Genomic DNA, 26594 nt, shown 5'->3' with positions numbered 1-26594 from the left:
ATTAATTTGAGATTGTGAGCTTTTTCGAGATCATGATCTATAAAAAGAATTGTATCTTCGGCATATTGAAGGATAGATAAACCCCCGTCAACCAAATGTGGGATCACACCTTCAATCTGGCCATCAGACTTGGCCCGCTCAATGAGTATAGCCAGCATATCCACTACAATGTTAAATAGCATTGGAGATAACGGATCCCCTTGGCGTAACCCTTTTCGTGTTTGCAAATAGTATCCGGTGTCATCATTAACCCGGATTGCCACACTAACTCCATACACAAAATCATTTATTAGAGCACGCCATTCAGGAGAAAAACCTTTCATCCTGAGTGTCTGCTGAAGGAAATACCACTTGACTTTGTTATACGCCTTTTCAAAATCTAATTTTAAAATAACCCCATGAAGTTTCTTAGTATGCATCTCGTGTACCGTCTCATGCAAAACCACCACTCCATCAAGGATATTCCTTCCTTGCATGAAAGCGGTCCGTGAGGGCTGGACGACATGTTCTGCAACCGTATTAAGTCTAATGGTGGCCACTTTCGTGAAAATTTTGAAACTTACGTTTAAAAGGCAAATAGGTCTATATTGTTGGATCCTCTCTGCCTCATTAACTTTCGGTAACAAAATTACTTCACCAAAATTTAGACGAAATAATTCTAGTTGTCCTGAGTGCAGAGCACTGAACAAATCCAGAAGGTCCAATTTAATAGTATCCCAGAATGTTTGATAAAACTCTGCTGGGAAACCATCTGGACCCGGTGCTTTGTTGCATTCCATTTGAAAATAGCCTTCTGAACCTCTTCCTCAGAATAAGGTGCGGTCAGTAGGCCATTTTCTTCCATAGATACTTGGGGTATGTCATCTGTAAAGTTCTCGTTCAGGGAAAAAGAGCTTTCCTCCGGAGGACCAAACAGACTCTTATAATAATTAATAATGTAGGATTAAGTTGCTCATGGCCTTCAATCAACCCTTCATCTTGTACCAGAGAATGAATAAGTTTTTTCCGATGTCTCCCATTGGCCACGCCATGGAAATATCGCGTATTTGAGTCTCCTTCCAATATTAATTGAGCTTTGGATCGTTGATACCATTTAAGCTCCTCTTCGCGGAGAAGATCCGCTATCTGCGCATTTGCTACCTAAGTTACTCCCATCATGGCTAGTCTAGAGTATCGAATTAATTTTGACACTCATAGAAATATGTACCAGATTATTCATTATTACCTCCATCCCAAAGCTTAAGGCTTTTTTTTGAAAAATCAAACCAAGTAAAGTTTGACCAAATTTTTAGAAGAATCTATCAAAACATATAGTATTTTGTAGATGCCATACGAAAATATATTTCATTTTCTATTTAATGATATTGATTGTATTTTGCATGTTAATGATTTTTGGTAAAACTTAGTCAGACTTGACATAGTTTGACTTTCTATAAATAATATGAGCCTTAAGCTTTAGGATTGAGATAGTATTAATAAGGACGGTTACCATATAATATGTTTTTTGTTCTTCTCGATGTTGATAGGATATTCCTTGATTGTATGGGCTTTACACTATTGTGCAGGTCGGATGTGGTGTCATAGCCGAATGGTGTATCTTCCCATGTGTTTTATATACGGCAAGAGGTTTGTTGGCCAAATTACACCGGTTGTATTGGAACTAAGAAAGGAAATCTACAAAGTCCCATACGGTGAGATTGACTGGGAAAAGTCTCGGAATCTATGTGCTAAGGTTTGTTAATACTTACTAATCATCTTTATATAAATATGTGTAACTAAATTGTGTGGCAATAAGATTAAGTACTTTCATTTTACGGGGTCATACTGGACCAAACTCTATAGTGGAGCTTTTGAGGTCAAGAAGTGCGACATGCCACATCTAAACCAATCATAGCCCAATAATAAATGTGGCATGCCTAGGGTTTTCTGGTAGTGTTGCACCGTAAACAAAAAGAGTAATGCTACATGTACGGAATTTTTCTTACGGAATTCTGTTTACGGACTCACGTGGAGATCACACGACGGGTTGCAGCCCTCAAATCACGGCAGGGTAGGGTAATTAAGCCAACCAAATGTTTCCACGTATATCCGTAAGACTATCCCGTAACAATCTTTTCGTACGTCTAGGATTTCCGAAACAAAAAACATGACCCATCGTACAGTTTTCCCTCTCTTAATGGATGCATCTGCTGGTTGCCCTAACAAAACTGGCACCCTGCACACAGTATAATTATTGATCCTACTTCAATCAAGAAAAATGTGTCAAAACACATAGCACACACTCAAAAGCACTTACACCGCACAAATTCCAAACCATGCATAAACTTACTGGTAAGCCATTCCAGCTTCTTGGTGCCATTCCACATACATTATAGGGTAGACAGTAACTGCAACAAGTGAATTCAGAAGAACATCACACGTAAAAAAGCATGCAACTATCTTTAAAAAAAATGAAAAAACAAACCATTGCGTTGGATCCATATAGAACAAAATAAAGCTGAAGCTCCCGCATAAAGGGGAGAGTCTCCTTATTACAGATTTGGGCTAGCTCGAATAAAAATATCTCGCTTAGGTTCAAGCTGCGCAGCACCATCGACAAAAACTACAACCCACTGGTATCATATCACTGTTCCTATCCGTTGCGGGAACGTCAACCTTGATAACATTCTTCATGGTACTCTGTCAAAGCGTGCTTCCTTCCCAATGAAGTACCTTTGGCCCCCGTTGTCGATTTGGAGTCTTTGGAGACTGGAATTTCAACACATTGTGGGCTTGTTCAGTTAATCCCCTGCCTCATGGGACTGGAGTGTATTGGAGTGGATTGGAGTGTATATTTACTTAAATGGGATTAAAATTCCGTAAATACCTTGCAATCCACTTGAATTACGTCTGAACTGAACAAGGCCCAAGGATGAATGCACCAAGAAGCTACCAATTTGGAATGGAAAATTTATCACCACTGTCGGACATGATTCGCTTGTCAAATTTGTCATCTCCTCTCAAGCACTCTACTATTTCCATGCCACAAGTATTCCCAGAATGAACTTCATCAAGAAGCTTGAGAGAGCTTTTCTTTGGTATGCTAAAGATACAAACAACAAACAGTGCAAAATGCAAGGTGAATTGGGACTTGGTGTGCCGCCCCAAGGTGCTTGTTGGGTATGGAGTGATTCACTTGGTGAACTATGCGATGAGGCTAAGGCTTCGTTGGCCTTGGTTAGAGTGGAAGGACCCCAAATATTCGGGAGGAGTCGGGAAAGCCTTGCACCAATAAGGATATGGAGATTCTACACCGCCACTTCAATCACGGTCGGCAATGCTCGCAAGACACCCTTTGGAAAGCACGATGGCTGGATGAAAAATAACAAATGGAAATTCCACCTACCATTTTTGAAGAAAGAAGTGGGAGGTCTCTCAAGCCCTAAATGTTGATGCTTGATTGGGAAGATAAATTTGGGGGAAACTATAGACATTGACCATCTTGTGCAATTTTTGGAGCTTGATTGGGAAGATAAATTTGGGGGAAACTATAGACATTGACCATTTTCTTCCGAGTCGCACTATTTTTTAAGTGTAGGTACACCATTCGTCTTTTGAGTTCTATTAAGGATTTTCTAGGCATTCAAGATACCCATCTGCAACAATGGCTAGGGGAAGATCAAACAATTGAAAGTTGGTGGACGTACATGATGGTTGGACTGATCCCAAGCCGCAAAGCTATGGCCTCCCTCCCATGGGCGGACGCAGCGGGGGGGCCAGGGGGGCCGTGGCCCACCCAGAATCTGTGAAAAAAAATTTGGGTACCCTTTGGAAAAATAAGCCCAAGAGGCCCAATTTCGCTTCCACGCTCCAACTTTCCAGCTGTATCGAACAGAAGCAGAAACGAGGTCACGCGACACGCCCGATTCCTCGCCGGCCGCCCGCCCTGCCCCCTCTAGCTCGGGCCCTCGACGCTTTCTTCCCGGAATCCATCTGCCACCGCTCTCCCTGGCTTGTCCGCCGGCCGCCGCTCTCCCCGGCTATTCCGGCCGGCCGCCACACCGCCGCCGCTCTCCGCGGCTATTCCCGCCTGCGCTCCAGAAGTTCAGCAGGGCAGCAGGTCCGGTTCCGCACGGTATTCAATTTGTGTCTAGCAGCACTTGAACTTTCATCGCATCCAGTTTCATACTCATTTCATACTCTTTAATGGCATCCAGTTTGTATCTAGCAGGACTTGAACTTTCAAGGGGACAGTATCCGTATTACTGAATTACAGTTCTGTTGTCTGTGTGGTTAAGGTATGGTTAAGAGCTCTCTTGTGATCGTATCAAGTCGAGGGAACACTGTTCATTTATCCTGACGGAACACATTTGATTTGTTGGCTAGAGCACAGTCCCAATTAGTTTTGTTGATTTATAAATCTCTGCCGTGTATTTTGGCGACAAGAGCGCCATTTCTATTACCGGTATTACTCAATGTTGAATATCACAAACATCATCTATTACTTCACAGGTTACTACAGATTAGAATTTTCTTTAAATTGACAATGTGCATGCCTTCTTTCCATTATATTGTTACCTTCTGCATAGGCATTGTTAGCATTTTATATATCAATTGGCAATGTTCGATCTGAAGAAAATGTTTAAATTTATGATGGAGGTTGCAAAGGTTCTTTGCGTTTTCTCGAAAAAAAATTTTATGGTAGGTGCAAATTTTTTTTTTGGAGGTGTGCCCCCCCTCCAATTCTTTCTTGCGTTCGCCACTGCTCCCTCCCCTTGCTCACTTCTTAGGAGGTTTGGAATGATTGCAATGTGAGGGTCTTTCTCTTTCATAATAAGCATGGACCACCTTTTGTTCTTTTACATAAGATTAAGAAAGAAACCCATTTGTGGCTTATCACGGGTACTAAGCAGTTATGCGAAATGATGCTAGGAGAGTAGGAATTTGTAATAATAGTTTTAAATTGCTTGTCAATCTCCTTAATAAATAGATTGAGGCAAAGCATTTTCCCCAAAAATCACTTATTGCGGAAATTGGATTTAAAGTAAATATCAGACTTAATAAATGCAATAATATTTTTTTGCAAAATAATAAATGCAATAATATTAGCCATCAAATCAAATCAAGTCCCATTAAAATCCCCATGAACTAAAAAAAAATCCACCAAGCCATGCATCATAGAAATTTTTATGCATGGGAAGCTAGGAATAGCCTGTCATGGCAGAGTCGATCTGTGTAACGGCTTCTTCAACGGCAGCTCCATAGCAGCCATTCACAATGCCTCATACATCCAAGTTTCTACTTGCGTGGCTTATTGCAGAAAAACTATGTTTGTGGCATTAAATGGGCAGTGTAATAATACCGATCTGCAATTCTCTTCTTAATTAATATATTGAGGCAGAAAATTTGCCTCCATCTAAGATAAAATACTTATCTAGGTACATCTTCCATGCAAACATGGTCAAAGTATTTTTGTTTATACACGACACAAGTCAAGAAATGATGGGATTGGGATTTTTGTTTATACACAGACACAAGTCAAGAAACTATTTTAGTGTCCACAAGTTGGTATTAGACTTTTTTCGAGAACATGCATGAGACTTGCGTCTCCTCTATATTCAAATAGAGAAGGTTTTTGTTACAAGATATTTAGTGAAGGTAGTGTGCATCCTTCGATGAAGAGGGCGGGGAGCCATCCAATTTTGAAAAAATATTTCAAAACATTTTGGGGCAAATGAAAAATAAGTGGTTCATATCATCCTCTCCACAACACACGACCAAAAGCTAACTAAATGCTACCTGCCACTCCACAAAGCTTAATTTTCTTCCACAACTGGAACTTAGCCTTCATGATCCTACTCACTTCCCATGGCATGGTAGCAACATTGTCAAACACCTTCTTGTTCCGCTACAACTAGAGGTGGCGTGCAATTAGTATGACAAGGAAAATCAGTTCTTTATGATGTCCTGGTACATCATCCAAAGTCGAGAAAATTACAAAAAACCGCCACATATTAGGCAAATGTTTCAAAAAACCACCACTATACGAAAAAGTTTCAAATAACCACCACTCCACAGGTTAACACATTACAAATAGCACTGATTCCACTATGATGTTGTTTTAATCGCCAAACTGACATGTGGGTCCCGCTGTCTGGCTGACGTGGCGGTCAATTATGATGAAGGGAGAAGACGGTTCTAGTTCTGGGTTTTTTTGCAAATTTTAGTGGGACCCACTTGTCATAATATCCTCTTCTCTACGAACTAATGTTTGAGAGGTTCTAATATTTAAGATTTGATTTTCTAAAAATAAACCGCTAGTCACGTGAAAAAAACCGCGTAGGCGGCAGATTTGGCCCCTCCACCACATTCTCCGAATCGCCACTCTGCCAAACCATGGAGTCTCCCTTCCGCCGCCGGCTGGAGTCGTCCCTCCGGCGAGAAATTACAGCCACCGCCGCTCCGCGTGGGAGGAGGCGCGGCCCTTTTGGCTTGAGCAGCGTAGGTGATGGACTTGGACCCATCCGCCACCGTCCTGGAATCGCCCCTCCGCCACCGCCCTAGAGTCGTCCCTCCGCCGCCGCCTTGAAATCGCCCCTCCGGCGAGAAATCACAGCCGCCGCCCTGGAATCCCCCTCCCTGCGCCACCCAATCAAGCACGAGAGGAGCTCCGCCTCCAATGCCCACCGTGAACCTGCGCTAACCCGCCGACCCCACCCTAATCAGCAATCGCGGCCGCCGACCACCATGCTCCATCGACGCGATGGCTGACATGTGTCCCTGATCCATAGACCTAGATCCTGCCTCCCCCACAGACGAACTCCTGCCAGGACGGCGCCGGCGAGGTCCGGCCAGGGTGGCGCGGGCAGAGGCTCGCAAGGGGCCGCGCGAGGAGAGTGCTGGCAAGAGCGGGCGCGGGCGAGGTCCGGCCAGGGGCCGGGAATGGGCCAGGTGGGGCGAGCGCGAGCCAGGAGCTGACCATGGTGCTCCCGCATAGCACCGCCGCCTGGTGCTTCTCCGGCCTCGCCGTGCTGAAGCAGGGACAGGTCGTGCCGCTTGGTGGTTGTCTTCTGTTTCTTTTTTGAGAGAATGTCGGTAGTGTGGAATGATGTGGTGGAAAAAATTATTAAGAAAAAAAGGGACAGAAAAAGTAAGAAAAAAATATGGGCCATAAAATTAAAATTTATAATGTACAAAGGTCTTTTCCGCAAAATGTGCATATCACGTCAACCCGACAGCAGGACCCACATGTCAGTTTCGCGATTAAATCAACATCAGAGTGGAATTAGTGCTTTTTGCAACGTGTGAACCGTAGAGTGGTTGTTTTTTGAAACTTTTTCTTATAGTGGTGGTTTTTTAAAACGTCTGCCTGATATGTGGTGGTTTTTTTGGGAGCGGTGTTTTGGATCATGGGTCCATATGCTCTTTATATTTCGAAATGCATCTTACATACATTTTAAATTTTTTTAAAAATTGAAACTAAAATTTCACACGTACATCTTCACGTGCTACGTGTTCACAAAGTCGTTTCATAAAAAATCGACTTATCATGTGACGTGTACACAAAAGACAAAATTCAGTGCTAAAAATAATGCTTTTAACAACATAAACTTTCTCTTTTTTATATAGACCGCACAAAATATTGGTTTTTCGTGAAACTTGACGAATGAAGATGTACATGTAGAATTTTTTGTCCGAATTTTTCGACATTTAGAAATATAATTTTAGTAGAGGGAGCATACGCACCCGGGAGTCGAATTGAATTTCCAGGTTTTTTTGTAATTTTCTCTCCAAAGTCCTTGCCAACCAACTAGGGATTATGTTGCTGCACCCAACATTAACTGATGAAGGAGGTATGGGAAAGAAAGGAGTACCAATCCTGCAACGAAAAGGAGCACTGCAGGGCTAGGTGTTCGTATGTCCCCGACTTCTGAAAACACAGGAGATATTGGGCCATGTTCTGTAATCCATGAGCTTTCAACATGTCCACCGTTCACATCATGTCTTGATCATGAACCGTATGTGAACTTTGTGTAGCAGTAGTGAGCCAGTGAAATGTTATTATACCGTGCAAGGGATGTCCTGTTGATGGAAACAACTCCGTGTGTAACTCGAGGTGTAGTATTGTATCAATGGTCTTTTCCCCATAAGGGTGATTCGAGGATTTATATCGAATTTTTGAGAAATTGGCTAGAGGGCGATTTTTTTCTCCTCCTATTATAACAACCTGCAAAGCAAGTGTGTCCTCAACTCCACCGTGTTGCTGTCAAGCATAAGGTTTCATATTAATAATATAAAATATACTAATAAACAGAAGTAAAGTAAAGCAAATATACTGAGCAAGCAAGATAAATATAAAAGGATAGTTGTTTTGTGGTTTTTGTATGTGTTTGCAAGTGAAGAAAGTATTTTTTGTATTTTTGGATCAATAAACTGCAAAAATATGAATGGTGGTAATTGTGTTGGAAAGGTGTTTCTTATGATTTAAAATGGAACGGAATTCATGGGTTTACTTGTCTACTCTTTTTTTAAGTTGTAGTGTACACAAACAGTTCATCAAAGATAATAATATTGGTGGAAATTCAACATGTGATTGATAAGCATTCATATGGGAATCACGTCCTAACATAGAGATACTGCAACACATCCCTTTTATACTCCTCAAGAAAGGGAAAACTCTAAGTATTCTTGAATTAAAAATCAATAGAGTATAGCCTTAATTAATTTGACATGATGTTTGAATAAAAAATATGCTACCTTGACCAAACAAAATTATCTAACTATCACAAGATAATTATAGCACATGAATTTACTTTATCCCCAGTGAGTAAGAAAAAAAGAAAGGTAATACCATAGTAGATCTTAAATTTGTTCTCACTATTCAATCACTACCACCATGCTACTCAATCTAATACATACTTCTCCCCACACATGCTCTTGCATACAAGTTGGATCAGAACAAGTACTTAGAAACGGGGTACATGATATGCATCTATCGATACATCTTACAATTAATAGGTCCAATGTCATATATAAAATTACAGAATAAAGATCGACCACATAGAAGTTACATATATGACGATAAACATGTTGGGAAGGTCATATGGTACTAGATCTATGAAGAACACGAGAGAAATAGATCAAGCTACTTCCACAAAGCCATAGTCCAGAGGTGGACTACTCCATCTTCATCATGGTGATGATGGTGGAGACAATGGAGAAGTTAGTGATCCCTCCGGCAACGGCTCTGACGTAGTTTCACCCTCCAATCTTCGCTGGTTCTAGCTCTATTTTAGTGTTTCGGTGTTTCTGTGGCACTCTCCTTGAGGAAGCCTCGGGAAATCCTTTATATAGAGGTGTTCAGTTCAGACAGAGTTTGTGGGTGAAAGAATCAAGTGATTGGATGGTCGAGGAGCCAAAGAGGTTGGGTGGCACGGCCACCCTAACTAGGCGTGTCACCTGTTCTCTTTTGGCCCTCCTAGCCATCTCATGAGGTCCAGGTGTCTCAGATGCTTCTCTTGTTAAAATATTGACATCCCCAAAGTCTTAACTCCATTTGACTTTGTTTAGGTTCCTGAAACCTAAAAATATACAAAAAAAAAAGGGTTTTCCTGTCCTGCATGGTTATAACCAAAATAAAGAGGATCATTGGTAAATCTCCAAAAATCAATATAAAATATGGATATAACATCGTATATGTTGAAAATATATGGGAATATGTGTCAAAAAACTACAAAGTTCATGCATACATTTTACATGTATCGCCCGTGCTGTCTCATCTGTTGATTTCATTCAGTTTGACACAATGGGAATTGGGTCGGGTGCTTTAATTCACGAGCTTGCAACCTTTCCGCTGTCCATAGCTTGCTCTTGGCATCAACCACATGTTAACTTTTTGTAGTAGTACTGTCCTGGTGAAATGAATTTCTACCATTCAATTTAATGGAGGTCTTTCGGAGTCTCCTCTGCCAATTTTATTCAATTTAATTCTTTAAGATTCGTGCAATATGTTACCTCTTAGTTTCAGTGTATTTGAAGAATTAATCGCATTGGAACAAATGAAATATGATGATTCAAATGGACGGGATGTCCCGTGGATGGTACTTTTGCTGCTCTCCAGTGCCCATCCTTCGGAAACTCCTTTGCACATCGAGCCGCCAACCTACCCATGAAAAACGCCTCATATGCGTACTTTGCCGAATACGGTTCACTATCAACTTCCAGGTGAACCTATCTTCTGAATCCACCGAATTCTTTCTCTTGAGGATCTCCCACAGCTCAATCAATTTGGCAATGGTGGCCATTGAAGGGGAACCTCTGATTTGTACCACCCATCTGTCTTCCGTGAGGGCCTTGTCTAGGACGCTGGAGTTACATCAGATTTAGAGCATAAACACTACGTCCATTCAACCACATATCTCACCAAAAACTGACCTTCTTTCCGTTCCCCGGCTCACAAGTTGTGCTACACATAAACACCTATTATGCTTCTTTCGCAATCGAAAAATCTAAACCTGGCCAGGGTTTGTCCGAGTCCACTTTCTCAACCCATCTCCGAATCTGAAGCGTAGGGCATGATTCAATAGGTGCATGTTCTTTACTCCAAGGCTGCCTAGGGTTTTGGGTGCACACAATGTGTCCACGCGACTAAGCACTAGTCTTTTCGTGTCTCATTGGAAGCGGATCAGAATAACACTCGTAGTGTCTTATTGATACAATTTGTTGTTTTGACCGTGGAACCGTAGGAGAAGCCCCTACAGTATATTTTATTGATATAGTTGAAGAACCACGAGGGCAAGTCCAAGGAAAGCATATGATAAATCGTTGTTGCCAAGATAGTTTTTTTTCGAAATGGGGCAAATATCGCCCCAGCTTCTCACTACTAGGAAAAGGCTTGCCGTAAGATTGCTAGCAGTGGCGCACCACTACACAGGTGCTCCACTGCTAAATAGCAGTGGCGCACCAAAAAGTGGTGCTCCACTAGTAGTAAATTACCAGTGGCGCACTAGTTTAGTCATGCGCCACTACTAAGTGTGTAACTGGGTTATAGATTAGTCTAAAGTTAGTAGTGGCGCACCAAATATACGTGCGCCATTACTATTTAAATAGCAGTGGCGCACCAAAAAGTGGTGCTCCACTAGTACTAAATTGCCAATAGCGCATGCATAAGTGGTGCGCCACTACCTCAGATATTAATAGTGCACTAGAGTCATGCGCCACCGGCCACCACACATGCATGCCGCGCGCGAGTTCCCGCGGCACATGCATTTCCATCGTCTGCTTCGTGCAGTGCTTGGGCCCACCCACTCCTGCGTGGTCTCGTGCCTTATCTCTTCACCACCGCACGAGAGACACACTTCTGCAAGATCCAGTTTCTCTCTCCCACCACTAGTAGGAAACGCCTCATCAGTGGCACACCAAAAAATGATTCTGTGGCGCATGGGCGGTGCGCCACAGAATTCTCGCCACAAAAATAAGCTTTCTGTGGCGCACCTGCCCATGCGCCACAGAAAGTCTTATTTCTGTGGCGCACCGGCGGTGGTGCGCCACAGAAACTTATTTCTGTGGCGCACTGGCGGTGGTGCGCCACAGAAATTTTATTTTTAAATTCAAAAAAATGGCGGCCAGATCTAGATCTAGATCTGGGGCCGCCAAAAATTTTAATTTTTTTTTGAAATTTCGCTTGAGGAAGACTAGGTGGTGGAGGAGGAGGAGGTGGTGGAGGTGGTGGAGGAAGAGGAGGTGGTGGTGGAGGTGGTGGACGAAGAGGAGGTGGTGGTGGAGGAGGAGGTGGTCGCCGGAGGAGGAGAAGGTGGTCGTCACCGGAGTAGGTCGCCGGAGTAGGAGGAGGAGGAGGCCGGACGGAGGAGGAGGTCGCCGGAGTAGGAGGAGGAGGCCGGACGGAGGAAGAGGTCGCCGGAGTAGGAGGCCGGCCCCGGAGGTGGTGGTGGTGGTGGAGGAGGAGGAGGAGGAGGCCGACCGGAGGAGGAGGTGGTGGTGGTGGTGGTGGTGGTGGAGGAGGAGGCCGGCCGGAGGAGGAGGTGGTGGTGGTGGTGATGGTGGTGGTGGTGGTGGTGGTGGTGGTGGAGGAGGAGAAGTGGAGGAGAAGTTTGCATCCAAAGAGGAGAAGTTAGGAGTAGTGAGGAGAAGTGGAGGAGGGCGGCAGAAAATTTAAATTTTGGACGTTAATTCTGTGGCGCATGGGCACTAGGTGCGCCACAGAATTTTTTTCTTTTTTTGTATTTTGCAGCAAAAAAACTTTAACTGGCCGTAACTTTTTACTCTTTTTGAATTTGACGATTCTAAAAATTGTCCAACCGGGCAAGCCCGGGTGAATTCTGATGTAGAATTTTCGTGGGATCATTTTGATATATTATGCGTCTTTTTTCGAGTTCATATGCAACCAGAAATCCAGTTTGATGATTTCCCACACAATTTTGCAAAAAGAGTCGAAATTTATGTTTGTTAATTTGCAGTGGTAAAAGATGACATAATACATGGGCATCTTGATGGAATTTATTTTTTTGTAATTTCTATCTATTTCTTTCATTTTTTACAGAGGTAAAAAAGGCGATCCACGGAGGGGGGGGAGGGGGGGGGGGGGGTTGCGTGGGGAGCAAAAAAAACTTCTGTGGCGCATGGAACTCATGTGCGCCACAGAAATATGTAGTTTCTGTGGCGCACCATCCCACGTGCGCCACAGAAAGTCTTAATTCAGTGGCGCACCAGGACCAGTGCGCCACAGAATGTCTTATTTCTGTGGCGCACGTGGTCCTGTGCGCCACAGAAGTAGTGAAACCAATGATTGGGGCTGGCCCCACCAAGTTTCTGTGGCGCATGGATTGTTGGTGCGCCACAAAATTAAGCTATTTCTGTGGCGCACCGTGTCTGGTGCGCCACAAAACAAATTTCTGTGGCGCATTTTTTGGTGGTGCGCCACAGAAATAAGATCCGTCTATAAGGCTTTTCCTACTAGTGCACCCTCTTCTTCCTCCTCCAAGATCTAGTTTCTCTCCCCCCCCCCCCAACAAGCTCCAACTTCATCTCTGTAGATCCATGGATTCCCTATCTCCTACCTCGACCTAGCCCCAACCCCGCACCACGAGCAGCAGCAGCCCAACCCTTCCCCACTCCCTCAGACCCCGCACGGGATGGAGAGCCAGAGGGTGCGTCAACGACAGGAGAGCGCGGCGGTGCGCGCGCCGTCCTTGGCGGAGAGGCGGGAGACTATGTTGCGGAGGAGGCCCTCGGGGAGGTCGCTGATGCGGTTGGCGGCGTCGTGGGGTGGGGGAAGGAGCGCGGAGAGCGCGGCGTGGTGGGAGTGGCAGACGAGGGGGCGGCCGGGGAGGATGTAGTGGAGGTAGGTGAGCAGGGTGGTGACGTCGGACTCGAGTCTCCACCACGCGCACGCGGCGCCAACACGATGCCACCACGCCCGAGCCGGACACCGACAGGGCGGCGCTGCTCGACTTCCTCGCAGGGGTGGGCGCCGTCCGCGCGCGCATCAACTGGGCCGCCTCCCTCCCCATCTGCGCCAACTCGACGGGGTCCTCTGCAGCGCCGACGGCGCCCGCATCATCGAGCTGCGCCTACCGGGGCTCGGCCTCACGGGCCCGGTCCCACACCGCACGCTCGACCGCCGCGCTTCAGGTGCTCAGCCTCCGCGACAACAACCTCACGGGCGCCTTCCCGGACGAGCTCCTTGCGCAGCTCCACCTCCAACTCAAGGCCTTCTCCGGCGCCGTGCCCCGCGGGCTCGCGCAGCTGTGCGCGCTGCAGGACCTGATCGAGGCGCAGCTCCCGGGCGGCCAGATGGAGGAGCACTAGCAGTACCAGATCGAGGAGCAGATCGTGCCCCAGTGCGTCGACGTGGCCACGAGCAGTTTCAGATAAAGTACGAGCCCTTGCATAAAAGGACTTGATTGCTTTTCTTATATTTTTTAGGTTCCTAGCTGCAAATTATAGAAACTATGGTTGTATTTATTTTGTTCTTGTAAAAACTCTTATTTATTCAGGGAGCACTGAAGCACTGACTTTTTTATTGTTCGGGTCCACCGCCTGCCAAAACCAGGCCATGTGGGCTTTTTTATTTTTTTATTTTATTCTCGTAGTAACAGTGGCGCACCCTAACGCTACAGCAGCAGCGCACCTCGTTTTTATAACAGTGGGGCATTATACGCTTACTAGTGGAGCACCTCCTAGTGCGCCACTACTACATAACTTACCAATGGCACACTTGTAGGTGCGCCACTGCTAAAAGTTAGCAGTGGCGTGATATCAGTGGCGCACCACTAGTGCGCCACTGATAAGCAAAACATGTGCGCCACTCATAAGCTGTTTTCTAGTAGTGTCTGCATCCAAAGGATGCACATGACTTTTTTTATTATTTTGTTCGCAACACCTTACAAGAGCAATACAAAAGATCAAAACTCGAAGCCACCTCGCTAAACCTACAGAGGGATGAAGGGGGTGACAATTCACCAACTCATATCATCCAAAAACCAAATGCCTTTCCAGGCCGCCCAATAGCAGATGAGAAGCACATCCAGTGAAGCAGACTCTCAGCATACGCCAATGCCCACGCCGTAGAAGTTGCTACCACCGTCTTCCTCGACTCCATCTTCAAGAGAGATCATCGCATCGACCATGCCATGCCTTCCATCGATGTAGCCACGGCGCCAGACGACTCCACCATCCTGCGCGTGTCCATCACACTGCATCCGTCCCGAGACACCACTGCACCATGCCATGGCGATTCGACGACGCCGACACAACAAAAGCACACCGCTCCACCTTAGCACCACTGCCATCCGTTGTCTGCTCCAAAAACAATACCCCCAACGGGGAGAACAGCGTTGCGCACCGCCATCGTTCGATCCGGGAGACCCGAGTCTGGGGTTTCCCCCAGAGCAGCCCAGACAAATGTAGCTACAGGAACAATGCCTTCAACAAGGATACGACGAACATGCGCCGCCATCGTCCGCCATGACTGCAGTCAAGACCGGTTTTCACCGGCAGCCACGCCGCCGTCTAGGACTAATGCAGTTGCAGGAACAATGCCTTCAACAAGGATGCGACAAACAGGTGCCGCCATCGTCCGCCACGATTGCAGTCAAGGCCGGTTTTCACCGGCAGCCACGTCTCGCCGTTGGGGACTAGATGACGGATCTGGAGACCCGCCAAAATAGCCACGAAACTGGCCGATCCCCTCCGACGAAAGAGGAGACCACCACCGCCCAAGCTTCCTCATGCTGCAGATCAGACCCAGGAGCACCACCGACAACCAACAGGGACGCCAGAGATGCAGGTATACCCAGCCCGACCAAGCCCAGATGGGCTCACATCTGGCCCGCCTACCCGCAGCCATGGCCGTCCGCCGTCGGAGATCACCGAGGGGCCCTGGCCGCCACCGCCGCCTGCAGCAGTGCCTTAGATGGCCGGAGCGGGCGCCGCCGCTGCGAAACCATGCCGGCGACCGAGGAGATCCGCCGCCACCACCACGCCAAACAGGCTTTGCCCGGTGGCGCCTCCGGCAGCGGCGGCAGGAGGGGATGAGCACGGGGGAGAGAGGGAGGACGGCCGCCGGCTGGGCACCCTGGTGCGGCGCGGAGCGCCGCCGCATGAGGGTGGGAGGGGTTAGGTTACAGGGAGGGGTTAGCTCTGCCAAGATAGTTGTGTCCACTAAAATTAACTCTCGCTCTTCTAAGACACATATTAAGATCATCTATACATATATTTCTTTGTCTAAAAGATATCTTGTTATGATCTATGTTTTTCTATCTTGAGGTTTTAGTTAATATGCATTGCAGGAAGATCTGTACTATCCCCATCCATTAATACAAGATATTTTATGGGCCGCTCTCCATAAATTTGTTGAACCTGTTATGATGTGTTGGCCTGCAAATGAAATGAGGGAGAAAGCTTTGAAACTTGTCATGCAACACATCCATTATGAAGATGAGAGCACTAACTACATTTGTCTTGGTCCTGTAAACAAGGTAAAATAAAGGATAATGTATGATTGCTTCGTTTTTTTACACAAAGTAACTCCAGTTGATTCATTTATGTTTTCCTTGTAAACTCGGCAAACAATAGAATGTGATAGTTATGAAAATTGGAAAAAAGAGAATGTGATAGTCTAATGATTCTTTATAGAAAGATATGGGTTCTTTTATTTTCTTGTGTAAGCCACAAGAAGGTCACATCTCTTTCAATTTTAAGATTAGAAATTGCAGAATTATGTAGTCATTGCATCCTGCATGATAATATATTACAAGTTATGAAATTCAATTGGTTGGCTCAAATGACAAGCTATAGTTCCCATAGGCCAAGCTAGATATTGTTGGGAATTAGTAACTATCATTCATAGGGGGACGAAGGACCAAACACGTACGTGTGGGAAAATATAGAGGGAACCCCTTATACACTGGAATATACAAGAAAATAGTATGTATATCTCTAGGACACCCCCCTCCCAAAACTCATAGTTGATCAACAACACTAAGTTTGGAGATAAAGAACCCATGATGCATTCTAGTCTGGACCTTCATGAAGAAATCAATCAACATTAACTCGGAAGGCATATACTTAAGAGCGACAACCTTATCCTGCAGAACAACACACACAAAAGGAGGCATCAACATGATGTGATTGGTGAGCTCATGCGCCATCGGGTCACGCACAAAGATGATAGAGCATGTACTGTCAGACAAGAGAGGATTCGGTGTGGCAGCAGAAACCACAAAGTACTACAATAACTAACGTAACCAAGTCACCTCTGCAGTCAATAGAGTCATAGCTCAGAACTCGGCCCCTACACTCGAACGAGGGACAACTATCTGTTTCTTCATCTTCCAAGAAATGAGGGATCCACTAAGAAACACACATTAGGTAGAAAGTGACCGGCAATCTGAAGTATCACTAGCCCATGTAGCATCGGAGTAGGCATGGAGCTAAAAAGAGGGAAGAAAATAGTGTGTGATGTTGTGCCACAAAGATATCGCTGGACACAAAGGAGGTGACTCTTGTGGAGTGAGGTGGGAGAAAAGACAAACTGAATTAGAATGTGAACATGATAGGAGATTCTAGGCGTGTAACATCTAGACAAACAAGGCTCCCAACCAATTGAATATACTTCTTCTGGGAGATATAGAAGCCACCAGAGGTAGAAAAAATCTCAATCCCAATGAAGTAGCAAAGACGAGCAGGAGGGTCAGTCATGTGAAACCTCTCACGGAGACGGGCCTTCACAAAGGCAATGTATTCAGAGTTGTCACTTGGGATCATTATGTCATCTACATAGAGCAGAAGGAGAGCGTGACCACGAGAATATATGTGGACGAAGATCGTTGGATCATATTCGCTAGGGGAAAGGCCAGCGGGAGTCACCATAGAGGCAAAGTGCTCAAACCAGGTGCAAGGGACTTGCTTAAGGCCATATAGGGAGCATCGGAGATGGAAAACCATGCCATGAGGAATGCAGTTTTGACTAATTAGGAGAATGACCAAACAAGCAGAGTGCTGAGTAAACACGAGAATGACTAGAAATACGCTCGAGAGGAATGCCACCCTGCTGGAAAATTGAGGGATGAATATTGGTGAGATATGTGGAAACATACATAACTTCAGCCCAACAGTGAGGAGGAAGAGAGCTGGAAATCATCGTCGCATGTCCGTCTCAAGCAGGTGCCAATGCTTGCGCTCAGCCATGCCATTCTGATATTGAGCACCATGACAAGAGAACTGGGCAAGAGTACCTTTCTCTTCAAAAAAACCATGCAATATGTGGGAGACATACTTGGCAGCAGAGTCAGCTCGAAACATGCGAATAGGCATGTAAAACTGAGTGTGAACCTTCACAATAGAACACTTATATAGAGAGAGAACCACGCTGAGAGAAATCATAAATAAAGCCAAGTGTAGAAAGATAATTCATCGATAAATATAACATAATAATGATTGCCCCCTTAGAAGTGAAGGGAGCCAGACCCCATACATTAGAACGGTTCAAGTCAAAAGGACACTCAGACACTGACACCCTAGTGGGATAAGGTAACCGGGTCTATTTGCCAAGTCTACAACCCTGAAACTGTATCGAAAAATCTCCTGAGACAAGCCCCAGAATACCATGATGAATTAAAGACGACAAATGAGAACCACACAGATGACTGAGCCGATGATGCCACTGCTGAAACGAGAAGAGTACGTGGAGTGGTGGGTGCGGGCAGTGGAAGGATCACGAAGCCAATCGAGCTCCCAAAGAACCTAGGAGTCACTACGCCGAGGGCCCATCCCAACTAATGTCATGAATCAACATCAAGAACGACATGAAAACCAGAATCACTAAGCTGAGCATTGGAAAACAAATTCATGGTAAGACATGGAACATGAGAAATATCAGAAACCGAGAAGGACGGAGTAATAAAAGGTCCACGCGACTAGTAATATGAAGGGAAGTACCAACAACAGTGAGAACCTTAACACGAAGATCAAGAGGTCGAAGAGAAGAAACAACAAAAGAATCAAAATACATGTGAAAAGAAGCTCTGGAATCAAGAACCCACGAAAATGTACTAAACTGTGTAGATGGTGGACGCTCAGTACTGGAAGTACCTATCTTAGATCTTGCAGTAACCATCGAATAAGAGGCAGAAGTGGCAAGCATGTCCTTAAGGCTCATAGTTTCCTACTCATTGCGAGAGGCCGCTGAAGAAAGAGCACGCGTAATAGTAGAGGAGGTGGCACACTGTGGCGCAAGTCCGGCATCTTGTTGAAGCAATCAGTCCTTGGGTGTCCTAGCTTTTGACAATATCCGTACAATATATAGGACAATACTGTTGGTACCATGAGAACAATAACCTCTGCTAACATCTAGTGTGTGTAGGAGCGATGAGGAAGCACTATGACGAGAGGGCCCTAGTGCGTAAGTTGGCAAGGGAGGAGCTTGAGAGGTAAAAATAGAGGGTACCGCAAAGCAAACCAACACCATGCAAATGAGTCGCTCCTCAGCCCGAAGCTCAGACAACACCTCTGAGATAGGAACACATCCCTGACCAAACAAGGTATTGAGCACATCGGGGCTCAAATCTGGGGGAAGCCAAGACAGGAACTAGTAGGTCCCCTAAAACTCCAAGGGTAACAGTCTGTTAACACGCAGAAGAACCACAAACAACACTATGGAGTGAGTCGAGCTGAAGCTAGATAGCAAAGCTCTATGTATATAACTCATCAATAGTGGAGTCACCCTACTAAACAATATGCTCCTAACGAACCATAGACAAATAGAGAGAATCTCTAGAGGGCTAATAGCGCTGATGAAGGTGAGACTATCATAGAGACGGTAATGAGGCCCAATAACTCAGAAGCAAACCCAAGCTGAACATTCTGACGGAGAAATGCGGCACCCTTAGCATCCTCATCACACCACTGACTGCAAGCAGCCAGACCATCACGATAAGCACCAAGAGAAGCTGAGTAGTCAAGTATCTGCTGATCATAATTAAGCATCATCTACAGTGTCAAGCCTCGACAGCCTTGGTTGCCTCCTTAGCAGCCTGAGAAGCATCATCCATAGTGGAACTTTTTTTTGACAAATGAACTCACATTTGAGCGAACTTACGACACCAGATCGGGTTCGGGGCCAACCAAATAGGCACATGGCCGATTGAGGATCGATCGTCCATGGATCGGGGTAGGGGCTGGCCAAAAAGGCCGTGGCCAGTGAGGATGGTTAGCAGCTGTCCTTATCGGGGCTGGCGGTGCCGGGCGACGGCCTGCCGAATCGGGGCTAGAGGCAGCCCAATGAGGTGCGGCGGAAGGATGAATCCGGCTGGAACGAGATAGTGGTGGGCCGAGTCGGCTCAGGACGGCGGACGGATGTGGAGTTGATGTGGTGGCCAGCCGAAATGAAGAGAGTTGCGGTAGATTGATCTGCGAACATATCGGGCACGAGTAGCTTCGATCTGGTACGAACGCTTCGATCCAAATCCAGAACTTGCCGCCAATCACCGACAAAGGAGAAGGAGCACACACCAGTAAAGAGAAAAGCAACGGGTGGCGATGGTGGTGGAGAAAATGCATGGAGTTGCAACTGAGAGACCCTAGCTAGGCTTTGATATCATGTCGGAAATAAGCAGCTACCATTGACAAGGGGTGAAGGCCAATACATAGAAGAAAAAGGGGTATGTATATCTCTAACAGATATGTCAAATAATTTTTACCTGAACGATTTGTTAACCTTAATATTACAGGACTTCTCCTTTTTTTTACTTCTTTGTGTAGAGACTCATATTTGACAAACCAGACGCCTTTTCTTTTTACGAACTAATTTTCTTATGCATGTTCAGCAATTTTGTTGATTGATTGCTTCATCCATAAGTTGCTGCTTTAGGGGACAAAGTATCCTCATATCCTGACCATGTGTTCTTCCTTTTTTGTAGCTTGTAGCACTAGTAGAAACAAGGGTTTTGGTTTTTTGCTCCAAAAAGCTTTTGCACCGGATTTGGCACGAACTGGTGCCTAAAGGGTCATTAGCACGGGTTCGTGCGGTCTGGACGTCCAGGGGACCAGCCGCGGCATTACGAACCGGTGCCTAAAGGGTCATTAGCACCGGTTCGTTTCTGCTCCCCACGCACGTCCACCCCCACCCACCCCCCCCCCCCCCCCTCCCCCCGTGGATCGCCTTTTTTAACACTGTAAAATAGAAAAGAAAATGATAGAAAATTCAAAAAATAAAATCTTTTGAGATTCCTGTATGTTATGCAACCTACTATTAGGGAAAATTAACAAATTTGAATTTTCACTTTTATTGCAAAAAATGTTTGAAAAATGGTAAAACCGCATGAACTTTTGCATACGACGTCGAAAAAACGTAAAATATATCAAAATCATCATGGGAAAAAGTTACATCCGAATTCACCCTGGTTTACCCGGTTAGCTAATTTTTAGATTCTGAAAATTCCAAATGAAAATATGAAAGCAGGAAGATTTTAGCTTTTTCCAGAAATTTAGGATTTTATATTTTTTTATATTTTTTAAAATTAAAATTAATAATTGCATCCTGCATAAAGATTACTATTACTTTTAGCAAATTATAAGATTTTCAAATTTTTAGGTTTTAGGTTTGGCAAAAAAATTGAAAATTTAAAAATTGAAAATATTTAAAAATAATACAGATTATAAAGTTAATGTTTATTTATTTATTCAAGATTATTATTACAAAATTACTTTGGTTTATTAAAATAATTATTTGAAATTCGAACAATAAAGAAATATGACATCGACCGACATGTTAATTGGATTGATTTGGTACTAGTATCACATACATGCGCGCGAAGCACTTGGATGCGGGATGGAAAGGAACTTGGAAGTTAAACGTGCTAGTGCTAGAGTAGTGGGAGGATGGGTGACCGAGCAGAAAGTTTGAGCACGAGTAAGTAATTGGACAAGAGATAAGGGTAGTTAGAGACTAAACTTGTGAAATAACTAAAATATTAGAAATTCTGAAAAAAGAAAAAAATAGGGAGTAGAAAATAATTCAATTTTTTTTTACGGTAGCGGGGTTCTACCGCGGCAGCGTTTTGGGGCATTTTTCTGCCGCGGCAGACCCTTCCTCCCGCTCGGACGCCCGGCAGCCGCCACGTGGTGCACCCTTTAGCACCGGTTCGTAACTGAACCGGTGCAAAAGGGTGGGGCCTTTTGCACCGGATTGTTTGCACCGGTTGGACATCCGGTGCATATAGCCCCTACCAACCGGTGCAAAAGGCCAGTTTTCCACTGGTGTGGACTTATTTTAGAATTTTATACCTTAATAGCTAGATCAGCTTAATATTTTCCCACGCTGCAGTATCTCATCTGGTGTTGATTTTTGTTTATACACAGGCATTGAACATGCTTGCTTGCTGGATTGATAATCCAAAGTCAGAAGCTTTCAAGCTACATATTCCACGAGTCTATGATTACTTGTGGCTTGCTGAAGATGGCATGAAGATGCAGGTGACTTTTTGGGCTGTTCTTTAATCCACTATATTTACTCTTGGACAAGGCCATCGGTAGACTTATTCGCATGTTGTTTTTGGCTCATCTAAACAACTAGTAAAATATCTTACTCCCTCCAGTTTAAAATAATTGCCTCTAGATACATTAATTTTTAGGTAATTAATTTGAACAGAAGAAAGTAATATTGTTGATACATTACTCCACCCGTTTTAGTTGACAGTTCAATCGAGAGCCTAAATTTATCAATTCAGTTCAGGTATAACATACTTAATTAAACATATCTAGCTCTAATAATTTTTTGAGAATTATATAGGTCAAATCTTGAGATATACTAAGAGCATGTGGACATACTAAGAGCATGTGGACATATTAATGTTAAGATATTCCTATTCCGCCATTGTAGGGTGAAAATGGTAGCCAGCTCTGGGACACAGCTTTCACAGTTCAAGCTATATTGTCCACTGGCCTTATACAAGAGTTTGGTCATACTATAAAATTAGCTCACGACTACATAAAAAATACACAGGTAACTGCTTAATACTCTGACGAGGTTAAGTATCATTTGATTCTTACATATATTCTTTTCTGGAAGATTCGTAAGGACTGCCATGGAGATTTGAGTTTGTGGTATCGCCATATATCTAAAGGTGGATGGGGCTTTTCTACTTCTGATCAAGGTTGGCCTACATCAGATTGTACTGCAGAAGGATTTATGGTATTATCTCTGTTCCTAAAAAAGAAGTCTTGGCACCATGGATACAGTATTAAGATTTTTAGTTGTTAATGATAGTAATAGATTTGCTAGTGGATGTACTCCAAAAGTTTTTTTTTCTTTATAGAACTTTTAGTATATATTTTAAAAAAAATGGGAGTTGGAATGTATCTGAAATCTGAACTAGTAAAAAATGCAAATATTCTGAAATGGAGATGGTATATGATAAGGTCGCCAGTAATCGGTATTACCATGATAGATAGATAAATTCATGGAAAGTTCCAGATTGCTCTGTTCCAGGATCTAAGAAGTAGGAACTCTATATATTTGCAGAGGTACTATTGTGTCAGATTAACTATATTCTGTCGTGTTGTCTCGTCCTTCACTTGAACTCTGCATGAATGATCATATTGTTGTAATTCTCTCTCTCTCTCTCTCTCTCTCTCTCTCTCCCTCTCTCTCTCTCTCTCTCTAACTCTTTTCTCTATTAGACATCACTGTTGTTGTCAAAGATTTCTCCGGATATTGTTGGAGAAGCACTTGAAGAGAGGAGACTTTATGATGCTGTCAATTGTTTGCTTTCATGGATGGTATTTATAATCAGCCTTCATAGTTATCAATCACTATCTTCGGTCTATGTTCTTATGAATCTGTTTCTGTTTTTAATGCTTCCAAATAAGTTTCTTTGTTTGCAATGATCTAAATATATAGTGTATTTTTAATTTGTCAAAACGGGATTTACATAGTGTATGATAATTTTTTTGTTTTTTTAAGAATAAGAATGGTTCGTTTGGATCTTATGAACTCTTAAGGTCTTACTCCTGTCTAGAGGTGAGTACTAAATTTCTTTCGTCTGAGTTACAAATGGAACTGTTGTTCTTACTTACTCATGTTTGTATACTATGCTTTCTAATATTAGATGCTTCCTTTGTTTAGCTTCTCAATCCTTCCGAGAGCTTTGAAGACATAATGAGTGATTACCCGTAAGATGAATAACCAACTACATTACTTTACTGCTTTGTCATGTTAAAAAGAACTGAAAATGTACACTCGATCGATTTGCAGTTGTGTTGAATGCACTTCGGCAGTGATCCAGGCCCTGGCATTATGTAGAATGCACTACCCGGATCATCGAAGAGAAGAGATAGACAACTGCATCCATAAAGCTTGCAACTTCATTGAGAGTCTCCAAAGAAGTGATGGTTCATGGTTAGTACTGAAACTCCATTACAGAAGAGACTATATGCACATTGTGATGAACCCTCCCACCCCCGACCGAACCCTCCCACCCATCTGAGGAGGCGCTCCACACAGCACTAGGGTGCCCAGTGCCAGCGCCCTTCGCCCTCTCTCCCCTGATCTAATCCCCACCCGCCACCGGAGGCATCACCGGGAAAGCCCGTGTGACGTGGCGGTAGCGGTTGCCGCTCCGGCCATTTGCGGCAATGATGTAGGCGATGTACGGGACCAGGGTGCCTCGGTGGTCTAGCAGCGGCGGGTGACGCATGGTGCCGGCGAGGAGCAGGAAGGCACTATCTAAGCCAAGATGGACTTGGTCGGGCCGCGAAATATGAATTGCATCTCCACGGTCCCGATGTTGGCAACCGGTGGTCCTCCTAGGGTTGGCATGTGGCATGAGAAGCCGGGGGGATTCGGCTCCAAGCATGGTTGTGGTGGCCTCCTCCTCCGTCGAAGGTGGTTGGCTAGCTTTCTGTGGCTGATCTCATGATTCCACATCTATTTCTGGTGGTGAGTTGAGGTGGCGCTACTCCCGGTGAAAACTGAGCCCCAACTCTGGTCATGGTTGGAGTAGTACAAAACCCACCCCTAGAGCCAGTTTTTATACATAGGCCAGAGTCGGAATAACCATTCGGCTTCAAACCATGGTCTCTAATAAGATTAACATTAGAACGGTTTGAGAAAGCGTCTCTAGTACCCATGCCCTCAGGCGGCTAAAATACCCAGTCTCCACTAGCTTGTCAACAAGAGACGATTTTTATTACTGGCCGGCTATAGTACTATGACTATCGGAGACTACCGTTATTCATAGCCAGATCCATTTGTATGACTCCTGAGACAGCTTTTATTTTTAACTTGCCATAACCTCTGTAGGTTCGGACTTTTCTCTCCAGCCCACATGGTTGCAACAAAACTGTAATATTCGGGGGATTCCGAAAAGTTTGGTAATCCCGCTATTTGTGGTATTTAAGAAGGAAGTGTGGATGCACATATTATTTAAGCAGTATAATATAATTAGAGGAGCAAAGATATAATCCACGGGTGAAAGATTACAGCACAGCATATGGATCCAAACTAGTTAAAATCAATAGGACATCTAAAGTTTTAGAACAAAAATGTTGTTATGAACTACAATTAACACTTCCTTACATGCATGCATAATGCATGGCAAGTCATATATAGCTAGTTGGCAACATTGGCCCGCACAAACTCAGCCTATTCTTCTTTGGAGATTTGTGAGTACTTGGCAAAAGGGGTGATCTGGTTATGCATGTATTCCCTCAAGATCTTACTCTTCGATTGCTTACAATCCTTGCCAGCAACCAAAATATAGGCGCACGCTCAACACGCTTCTTGCCCCCCACCCAGAATGATAAAGTGCATGAGGACCTCGTTCTTCGGTTCAACATGAGCCGACTGAGACATTTGCTTCCAACCAGGAGAAGGTTGATAGACACTCGATCTCATGCCACGACCATAAAAATAGACAAGAACCTTCTTCTTGTGGCATCCGGCTACAACAACACTCTGGCCAACGGATTGATGTAGGTCACGATATACCTAACCTCTGGTGTGAAATGATACAATAGTAATTACGTAACATCAACTGAATTAAGTAACACGAGCTCACATTAACTGAATTAAACATCAGCTGATATTTTATATACAATAAAGTGAGACATTCTATGGGAAATATAACAAGGAATAATCATATATGTAAAGCCTCATATATAAAGACCACACAAGGAAAAAAGAGTTCCTACAAGACCAAATCAAATGCGCAAGCAATATGAATGGACATATGACATGGTCTTAATGGTACCCTGCCTCATTAGATATGGTTCTTTTGTATAATCATCATTAGCAGAATCAGGAGCTTCATACTTAGTGCAAACAAATAGAAAAAAGGTTGAACCAAATCATAAGAGATAATTTGACACACAAATCATATTTTTCCTTATACTTACATTGGACACAAAAATCCCAGGGGCGGAGCCCATGGACCTGCACAAGATTTATATTTGTTCATATCACATGGTTCTCCTATACCATCCCGGGATCACATCCTAAATTTAATCATCGGCACACAAAACCAAAATATAATATTGTTTTTTAGAAAGAGAATGGGCCGGTCAAGGGATTTCAAAAATCCTAAATTTAATCAATATCACAGAAACTCAAAGTATAATATTTTTAAAAATGGGCCATGCACTTTCCAATTTTCTAGATCTAAGAGTCAAGCACATATGATATGCACCAAATAAAAGCAGATGGCCACCGTAAAATCCAATAAAATTGAGTATACTTCAGCTAATAGTTGTTAAAGTCATAAACATAGAAGAACATGCACATATCAAGCATTTTCCAAAGTAAATGGTATAAACATTAAGAATTTTTACTGGAGCATGGAACAAAAATTGTATGAACCATATCGGATCTCAACCAATTTTACTAAAGTGCCGGGTGGCAACATTGAGAAATGTTCTTACATTTATATGAAAGGAAAATATACATTATAAAATATAGTGGCGATTTAGTATAAATATCATTGTTAATCATTTCTCAAATCCAATTCAGTGACCAAGAGTTACTTAGCCTAGTATGTAATCACTGTCTAACGATAAGCATTAATTAGCAAAAAAAACTCCTTGATAGAACAATCTACGAA

The 26594-nt window shown here is 44.0% G+C and overlaps 1 protein-coding gene across 5 annotated transcripts in view; it reads left to right on the top strand.

Moving 5' to 3' along the window:
* The window catches only part of LOC127341070 (cycloartenol synthase), a 74214-nt gene that overhangs the window by 35605 nt on the left and 12015 nt on the right, over window positions 1-26594 (top strand). For 3 of the 5 annotated variants that reach the window (XM_051366843.2, XM_051366842.2, XM_051366846.2), the window contains exons 6-14: window positions 1566-1732; window positions 15789-15977; window positions 21859-21972; window positions 22379-22501; window positions 22568-22690; window positions 23179-23277; window positions 23462-23518; window positions 23624-23670; window positions 23753-23896. In XM_051366843.2, coding sequence (XP_051222803.1) covers window positions 1566-1732; window positions 15789-15977; window positions 21859-21972; window positions 22379-22501; window positions 22568-22690; window positions 23179-23277; window positions 23462-23518; window positions 23624-23670; window positions 23753-23896 — 1063 coding nt within the window. The remainder of the gene's footprint in view (window positions 1-1565; window positions 1733-15788; window positions 15978-21858; window positions 21973-22378; window positions 22502-22567; window positions 22691-23178; window positions 23278-23461; window positions 23519-23623; window positions 23671-23752; window positions 23897-26594) is intronic. The other 2 variants (XM_051366845.2, XM_051366844.2) reach the window with 2 other exon arrangements.

Source organism: Lolium perenne, chromosome 3 (assembly GCF_019359855.2).
Source record: "Lolium perenne isolate Kyuss_39 chromosome 3, Kyuss_2.0, whole genome shotgun sequence".
NCBI classification, from domain to species: Eukaryota; Viridiplantae; Streptophyta; class Magnoliopsida; order Poales; family Poaceae; genus Lolium; species Lolium perenne.
Note: the sequence above shows the minus strand (reverse complement) of the source record. Positions and strands in the feature narration are given on the sequence as shown.